This window comes from Telmatherina bonti, assembly GCF_933228915.1.
Source record: "Telmatherina bonti genome assembly, chromosome: 21".
Lineage (NCBI taxonomy): Eukaryota > Metazoa > Chordata > Actinopteri > Atheriniformes > Telmatherinidae > Telmatherina > Telmatherina bonti.
Genome location: NC_136630.1, coordinates 6,474,317 through 6,483,800, shown reverse-complemented (window position 1 = coordinate 6,483,800; position 9,484 = coordinate 6,474,317). Strand labels below are relative to the sequence as shown.

The 9,484-nt window shown below is 38.5% G+C and overlaps 1 protein-coding gene across 1 annotated transcript; it reads right to left on the bottom strand.

Moving 5' to 3' along the window:
• Nucleotides 1–425: 425 nt before the first annotated feature.
• On the bottom strand, nt 426–9,475 carry tmem106a (transmembrane protein 106A; the record flags this gene model as incomplete). The annotated part of the gene is made up of 7 exons (XM_079261353.1): nt 426–553; nt 1,327–1,380; nt 1,463–1,506; nt 1,594–1,734; nt 8,837–8,990; nt 9,101–9,164; nt 9,367–9,475. 7 exons carry the CDS (start codon nt 9,473–9,475, stop codon nt 445–447), a joined length of 675 nt encoding a protein of 224 aa, XP_079117479.1. The 3' UTR covers nt 426–444.
• Nucleotides 9,476–9,484: the final 9 nt, after the last annotated feature.

Here is a 9,484-nt window from a genome sequence, read left to right as displayed (position 1 = left end):
CACAGCGCCATGTCTTCGTCTCAGGCTGACATGTGTTGACACGATCCTGGAAAACCTCTTCAGTTAGGGGCCTTTTTCTTTGGTTTATATAATTTATTTGTAACTTTTTAGTGGTTTAACAACCAAAAATTAAGACAGACTCGACTGAAAATGGTCGGTAACAGGGACAATTTCAGAGACCTTCAGAAAACCTGGAGAATTTGTCGCTCAAGATCATTTTAAACGCCTAAAACAGAGTCTGGTCCTCGAATGCAAAATACAAAGAAATTAGAGGTGGACCGAGACTTTTGCAGAGTACTGTACAGTAAGTACATGTGAAACATCAATACTCTTCATTTATTGTAGTGATTGATTAAAATCTGATGCATTAAAACAGTGTTTGTTATTTACATATTAGGGGGATGAAGACGGGCTCCAACGTTGGTGGGTTAAGTTAAAATGTCATCATCTCACAGGATGCGGGATGGTTGAATTGGTGCCGCAGTCGATGTACTCAAAGGTGTCGAGAGACAGCTGCTCCGTGTGAGACAGATAAGAAATATTCATCGTCATTCTGTGGAAGAAGGAAAACATGCACAGATCAGTGGTTTTAGACGAATCGAGTGGCTGTGTTGCAACAGAGAATGTGTGGTTGCCTCCAGAACATTTTACCGTCCTCTACTTCCTTGTTTTGGTTTTCTAATGTTTAGAAAAAATGCACTTGTCAACTGAAACATAGCTGCTGCATGCAAACGTGACACCAAACACTAATCAGGTAACTCGAGCTAGACTAGTGGCTTACTTTAAAACCAGTAGCTCAGGATGAAGAAAAACCAGAACTACTCCTTCAGAAGGAGGTTTTACTTTGCAACCTGAAACAACTAAATTCATGGCCACTTCCAGCTGACTGCATGGAAGGCCGGACAGTTTAGGACAAGATGTTTTCTTCTGAAATGCCTCTAAAAATGTCATTTATCCTGAGATGGACTGGCGAGCTGTCCGGGTTGTACCCTGCCTCTGGATAGGCTCCATCTTCCCTTCAACAGACTAAGCAGTCAGGATAATGAATGAATGAATGAATGAATGTAATTTATCAGCAACTTCTTGCATGTTGAGCTGATGTGAGCAGGTCTGCAAAGGAAACCACAACTGATGTTAAAATAAAAAGAAGAAGTTGTTGAAAAGCATGAATGTGTATTTTAACAGGCTGAATCTCCAGTTGGAGTGAATTCTATAAACAAAACATGGCTTTCTTTATGTTCTGTGAGGAGGGGATTTACAGATGTAAAGAGGAAAATGTAAAGCTTGGTGGTGGTTGTGGTTTGCATTGCTGCGAACATCACTTACTGCAGCTGCAGAAACAACGTGTGAATCTTGATCGTTGTCGACTTGCAGTAGGAGCTGAAAGAGGTGAACATCTGTTAACAGACGCACGTTTGATTTTTACTCCACGCATGTCTGTAAAATAAAGCTTATTTCTTACTTTAATCCGCTCTCAGAGATGGAGAGGCTGATTTGGACCGTGTTCTGCAGAGAACAATGGAGGTGAGAAAAGCACGGTATCAGACGTGACTTTGATCCGTTTTATCGGTCCTGGAGGGGGGGGGGACTCACTGTTTTCTGCGATCGGGGCTGGATGGCCGTCATGTTGGAGAGCTTAGTCTTCCCCACAACCGTTTCAGCAACGATACCCTGCATGGTGAAGTCGACAATCTGAACTGGGACAAAGTTTTCGTTGGTGATGTTGATGAGATTCTAAAAAAATAAAAAGAAATGCAGCATGTCAGCACAAGCGACACTTTTCCATCATTAAACAGCCTTGTGGTACTTTGACCATCGTATAATGGTGGCGACTGGCAGCAGCCTGTCATGTGATGCAACTCTGACATCTTTTGTGCATAATTCTGACCCATACAATAAAAAATATGGCCTGTGTACAGCAGTGGAAAGAACACAGACTTAAATATTTAAAGTAATGTAATGATTCGATTTTTACAATATCCTTTAATCAACTATAAAATGAGAACATTTATGTATTTAGAGTATTAAAATGTGTCCCATCGGCACCCAAATGGAGCGGTAAGGAGGTCAAACATGAAGCATGTGTAACCAAATGCAAACCAATCAGTGTCTGGCCATGTTTGCACAGCCTGTTGCAATCCATTTACAAGGAGATGAGGAACCATGAACCGTGGATGAGGACCAAAATCCTGAACCATGAGAAGGGAAGGAAGGCGGCTGAACTTTAAAAGACTTTACTTTAAATCAGAAAGTGCTGCTAAATAAGATACAACCGAAAACAGAACCCCCCCCCCAAATGTCTTTGCTTAAATAACGTCCCCGAACATCAGCTGCACGGTCACCTTCAGGTTTGATTTCTAAACCAAAGCCAGAACATCACAAAAACAACAACACTAACAAGACAAAACAAATGTATTAAAGGGGAAATTTCAAACAAAAGTCACTTTTCTAAGTGCCTACAATTGTCTTGTGTGGCGTTTTAAGTCACAAACAGACAAAAAGAAACAAGCACAGGACGAATTAGATGTTAAGAGACTTTGAAATGAAGCGTCTCAACAGCTCGTTTGAAATTCTCCATTTTTATGATGTCATAAACTATTAGGTTCTTCCCACTGCTGGTCCTCAACATGTCTGTGTGGGGTCTGCTCGCCCCGCCGTCTTCAGCCCGACAGGAAGCAGTAGGAGCTGCAGCCAGCCGGATGGAAGAGGCTTCTCTACATAAACTCCCAGAATCAGAGGAAAAAGAATCTGCCTGGAACAAAGCATCACCTGATCAGTGCCGTCAGGGGGTGAGAGAGAAGCAGCTGCACTCAAACTATAGATGACGTTGCCAAAAGCAGGACTCCAAATTTTAATTAATACATCAGAGAACTGTTTCAGATTGGGTTTAAGGTGCATTCAATTTCCCCTTTAATAACTACAAGACAAACATCGAAAAATGATATCATTTTAAAAGCTGTATTAGCATTGTTGTGTAAATGTATTCTTTGGCATTTTAGCAAGACTGAGTTGTCATCTGTGTCCTTGCTTTTTATTTTTAACTGTTCTTTTTCATGTATCTCTTACTTTACCATTTTATTGTTATTTTATTTTCTTAAGCTGTTTTTGTTCACTTGCTATTTCTGTGCAGCACTTTGGTCAGCTGTTTGTTTTTAAAGTGCTTTAGAAATAAATATGGTATGGTAAATTACACAAAGCTAAAAAAAAAAAAAAAGAAAAACTTCAACAACCAGTCAATGTCCTTTTCTTCACAATACTTGAGAGCAGATGAAGTTAACAATAGAACAAATAAACTAGTTAAGATCATTTTTTTTAAACTAGATGTAGTGATTAACTTATCATGCCAAAGGCATCTTTTTTAATCCAAACATTTGTTGCCAAAGACGTAAAAAGACGTGTTTCGTGACTGTGCCGTTTCTGTGGGTCCTGAATGATGAGCCAAAACAAAGCAGCAACATCTAACATCACTTTGTTAGACATATCACCTTTTTTTTCAGTGTACAAAAAGAATTTGAAAAACATAAATTGTGCTCTACTGTTATATTTATTTTATTTGTAATATTTTTTAATTTAATGCTTGTTTGTTTTGTGGTTGTTTTTTTCAATGCTTCGTTGTATGTATTTCTTTTATCTGGTTTAATTATTTATTAATTCATTTTTGTATTTAGATTATGGTGAGGTTCTCGATAAGTCCTTATAGGGTTTCCACCCTCCCCAGCACTGTAATTTATATTATTATTTGACGCATATTGTCTATCATTTGAACCTTTCCTCTTTCTTTTTTCCCCTATGAATTTTCTACTGTTACTTTTAAAGTGCAAACTCAAATAAACAATAAACAATCTGGTGGCTACAAGTGAAGCCTATGTGAAAGTGGCAAAACTTGCAGTTCCCCATTCATCCCCTAGGGGCTCCAAAACAGAGCATATCCCCCGTAAACTCCCATGTTAAAAAGATGAACCTCACAGCAGAAATAAACATGTTTACTGCATGGTACAAAATACATTTTATGTGTAATAGGTCAGGTTTAACATCATGACAACTGTGGGGGAGGGGGGGCGGCAATTTCATCTTAAAATTCGGCATAATTAGGAACGTGTCCTTTTGATTGGCAGGTATCCAATATCCCGCTGTAGGAAAGAAGAGAATAGCACAACTGTGTGATTTAACGTTATCCAGTCTACCTTCGTTAGCTGTTTAGTTCCTGTTAGCTCTTAGCTAAAGGCAAGTCAGATGTCAATCATCCACCCCCACACTCACAGCCCTCCTCTAAGCTCCACCTCTTTGTCCAGTTTCGTATTTTGCCAGACTACACGCATGACGCTACCACGATGGCGATGGTAGGAACCGCTTAGCGAACTTCTATTCAGCTCATCAGAAACCTACAGGTGACGTCACGGAGGCTCCGTCTGTCTTTTGTATACAGTCTATGTCCAAAACAGACATGCTGGCAGGACGGGGGATTTCTGCTACAACAATGGCTATAACCACTGCCTAATTTGTAAAATCATACATAGATTTACCGAAAGATGCCATGGAGAGGAATAATGTTGTGGGAGGCAACACTGATGTTTTGAAACCCTGAATATGTGTAAAACTTTCTGGTTAACATTTTCTGTTTCTTTTTCTTTCAGTTTAATAAAGTTTAGTTTGGTTTCTAAAACATACTACAGAAGTTATCATTTTTTTTATGTTTTTGTTTGCACTCTTCATTAGTAGACATTAATATCTGGCGGTAAGCCCGGACAGGATCACGAGCAGCTTTCTGGTCTGGTTCCTGATCATCTGGGAGCTGGGACTGTTGTGTACAAGGGCAAAGCCTCTTCTAACTGCTTTTGCATGCGGGAGGGTAATGTACAGCGATGCTGATTATTGAAAATAAATAAGAGATACCTGCTTTCACGTTGGTCTCCAAAAGTCTCCAATAACAGCAAGCCCTTAAACTGATGAAAAACGACCATGTGAACACTTCATTCCTAATGCGAATTTCTACTCGGAATTAAACTTAATTCCGATGTAAGTGGCTGGTTGATTCGCATTTTAATTCCGAGCTATTTCATTCCCGTCATGTAAACCTTCATTCCGCTCTAAGTTAATTCCGGGCGTTCTGAGCATGCTCGTTACCTTGTCCTGTCCCGATGACGCACCTTGTTTTACCTCCCATGTTCGGTGGTCTATCTTTCTTCTCCTTCTCAGTTGCTGCAAAAAGTGAAGTAGTATGCTCGTGTTGAGCTGCTACTTCAAAACTATAATAAAAGTAGCGGTGAAACTGTTACTTAATATGTAGTTTTTACAAGTTACAACTGAAAAGACGAGAAGCAGGGAGCCAACTTTGTTTATTTCTGGTATACGTCGCGTGCACCCTCTGTCCAATCCCAACCCGCCATTCTTAAGAGGAATTAAGTAAGGACGTGTTTCATATAAACCTTTATTCAGAATTATCTTCATGTAAACTCGTAGGAGAATACATTAATTCCGAATTATTTAATACCGAATTATTAATTCTGAATTAAAAAAATCATGTAACCGTAGCCATTGAGAAGAGTAAACGATTGTGCGTTTATGTCAATCTCTAATAATACCAAAAAAGTAACTAGATCTTTATTTAAAAAGGAGTCACTAGAGGGGTCTGAAAACTTGGAAAATATTGTGACAAAGTCATTAAACTGGCAACAATGGGTCCACCAGGTTGCTGCTGTAGGGGAGGGGCTGTCCAATGCAGTGCCTGCTGAAAATAAGTAAAGGTGGCTGGTCCTTTTTGTGACTTTCCAGACACCAAAATGCCATTGCCAAGTACCCTTGCTTATTAATATCAAACTCAGTACTATATTTCAGTACCAATATCAGTGAATTAAAAAAAACCACTACTACAGGGGTTTGTGTGCACATGAAACCTTGAGAAATTAACCCTTTTGTGAACAAACTGGCCAAAAAGCTTCATATCACCAACACCACACAGAACTCAAAACTGAGCAACTATAAAAAAGCATGACAACCATGGCAAACACAACCGCAATGAGGCAAAGAACAAAGGGAAAGGGCAGAATATATGCAGAGGGACTAATGCCAAACAAGGGGCAGGTGTGGTAAATAGCAGAGGACCAGGTGTGGGCAGGGTCGTAGGGAGTAAAAACTGTGGAGCACATGGGAGCAACACTTGTACTAAACCTGAACCAAAACCCTAAGAAATAGAAAAAAACAGAAACCTATAAAGAAACTAAATAATAGTAACAAACCACAAACCAGGAAATTTTAAAGACATACAAGGAATGTGTCTGACTTTAAGGCCCTGCATCTTTAAAATCAAGCAACTAGCCAAACTAGGAGCAAAGTCTGGTTTTATTTGTGTTCATGTTTTTTGTAAAGTACTAAAAACACCAAATTGTATATAAAATGTGCCATTTAAATCAACTTGTCTTGTCTTAACATGCGCTTTAATGTGATTCGTTTTAAGAAACAACGTTGACATGCAAAACTGTTTAGCAGCCATGCTAAGATTAGCATTCTACATATGAAACAAGGTAATTCCAGCCAAAATACATTAAATTAAGCTAGGCTTAAAACTAGGCTAGGAAATGCTAGCCTAGCTTAGTTTAGTTCAGTGCTAAATACACTGGGAAATGTGGTGGAACGCGGCAAAGAGAAAGGCTGGTAAGCAACACCAAAGTTTGGGGAAGGTTTGCTAAAGGTTAGCGAATGCTGGTGGAGCATTAAATTACTTTCCATCTTGTCCTCGGGAACTTTTACTAAGGTTCAGAACAAAAATTGCTGGAACCTTCGATGGACACTTGTAGACGCTCCCTATGAAATCTCTCGTGAAGTGGGCTGCCTCTGTAACGTGGCCACACTAGTGCTGTTTGGTCCTCTTTAAACAAAATGTTTTATCTATACATAAACGTTTTGATATTGAGACAAAAGAGGATGTCCCCATGAGCTCCGTTATGTTATCTTTCTGTCCTATAAAAGACGAGAGAAGGATACTTTTTCGTCTATGTTTCAACCAAGTGGCAACCTCCGGTGGTTAAAAATTAAGCTGAAAATGACCGAAATTACAGTTCTCCCTTCATCCACTAGGGGCTCCAAAACAGCAAATCCCCATAGACATGTTAAAAAGACCAACTTCACAGCAGAAATAAACATGTTTACAGCAGAAATATAGTTTACACTCTGGTCCAAATTTTTTTTATATTTGATAGATGACAACTGAGGTGAGAGTGAATTTTTTTTTTACGCATTCATTTATAACCAATTTTATCTTGAAATTCACCATAATTAGAAAGGGTGGGGAAATATTGTTAAAAAAAAATTTAATATTGGGATTTTTTACTTCACAAAACTTTTTTTTCCTTCAAATATATACAAATAATCCCTTATAAAATTAATTTTTATTGCTTTTATTAAACTTTTGACTTTTTCTCTTGGGTATTATAACAGCAGAGTGTTGGTCTGGCTACTACATATTTTTTCCCTAATTGAAATTAAGAAAAATGACTAGCAAAAAAAGTTTTCTACATTTTTTGTTTTAGTTTTTTGTCTACAAAATTAGCAATATTGAAGAATCGTGAAAATCGCAATTTAAATCAAATAAAGCAAAAAATTGTAATAGTATTGAATCAGGATGAAAGCATATCATCACAGTCCTAATAAACAGGGGCGTGTCAATGTGATTGACAGGTAACCAATATAAAGTTGCAAGAATGCAGAGTGAAGCACAACCATCATTTTTAGCCTGCTAACAGCGTGACTTAGCTTAAGTTGGTTAAGCTGGTTAGCGCCGTTAGCTCTTAGCTACCAGCAGGTTAAGAGATTGATAGATGTCAATCATCCACCCCAACGTTGACAGTCCCCCTCTTAGCTCCACCTCTTTGCCCATTTTTGTATTTGTATTTCCCAGGAAACACAGCACCCATAACTAGGACTGGGCGATTAATCGATTTAATCGATTAATTTCGAATTTGCTGTTTATGAAGATTTTATTTTTATTAAAACCCGCCATCACCTTTTGGGCTTCCGTACTTTATTGTCAAAACATGTTAAGTGTAAAGAAACATGCATTTTTATTACCTCATTGTCAATGTGGGAAATTGTTTTGGTTATTTAATGTCAAAATACTCTAAACGGAATCACTAGTTTTCTTTCAAGAGGAGGCACTTTTATTTATTTATTTTTTTTATTTTAGAATAAAGTTACACAAGTGAAATGAGGCCTATTCTTAAATGTATGATCAAAAGTTAAAAACTATCTCAGTGGAAAGTGCAAACGTGTTGTTTCTTATAAAGTTTACAGTGGCAGCGCCTGCCATCTCTTTTTACAATCTTGTTTAACAGCTTGTTTAGTTGCACTTTAAATTCAGGTAAACTCCTAGACTTACTGCAATAAAGCATATTTGAAAAAGAATTATTTTTGACACTTCTAATTTTTTTTTTTTTTCTTTACAGTATGGGGGAAAATCAATTAAAATCGGAAATCGGATTTGGTTTAAAAAAAATCGGAGATTTTATTTTTCGGCCATATTACCCAGCCCTACCTATGACAATGCCAAGATGGCAACGATGAGAACGACCCAATGAGCTTCAATTCAGCTCATCAAAAACCTACGGTAGACATCACGAAGAGTCGTTCCATCTTTCATATACAGTCTAAACCAGTCATCCACTTCCAAATTGTAAGACTGGAGCATTACGAGGCAAAAAACAAATGTAAAATGCTTTGTAGAATGAAACTTTTAGGAGTTTCATGCCACCACAAAGCAGATCTCTGTTCAGATTGATGTCTCTGCATTCCACAGCAGAGATAAGCTAAAGCTCCAACAGCAGCTAAAACTGCTGTTACTTACTGTGACATCCATTTCAACGGTGTCTGGGGTGAAGTAGACCATGACTGACAGGACCGACACCGGCGTGAGGGTGACACTCCGAGGGAATAAAAAAAACAGAATCAGGCAGCAAACCAAGAGACACAGAACCATGGAGATGAACACGTACATCTTCCTGAAACACAAAGCAGGAATGGAGCATTGCTCATGTTAAAAAACAGCAGCAAAACTATAACACACACACACACACACATGCGGACACACAGGTATACTCGGGTTACTTACGTGTGTCTGGGTTTCAACCTAACATCATTGCACGGGATCACAGCAACTAACTGGTCTTCATGGCCTGAAAAATAGCAAAAAGATAGGAAGAAAAGCCCCAAAAATTATGTGAAAGTCACGCAAAAACATCTCAAACATTTAGAATGACTCACTTCCCCTAAATCAGAAATGAAACATGAAGCGTGAGGAATGCAGTATCTTCAGTCCCAATCAAAACAAAGAAAAATAAATGAATAACACATGTCTTTTGGGGGCGTTAAACTAACCTCTGGGAATTCGTCCAGTGCCTCGACACGTCGGGCAGGTGTCCCCTGAAGAGTTTCCATTAATGCTTCCATACGGTGGAAACTGCTTCAGCGTCTTAAACTTCTCCATCTTACTTAT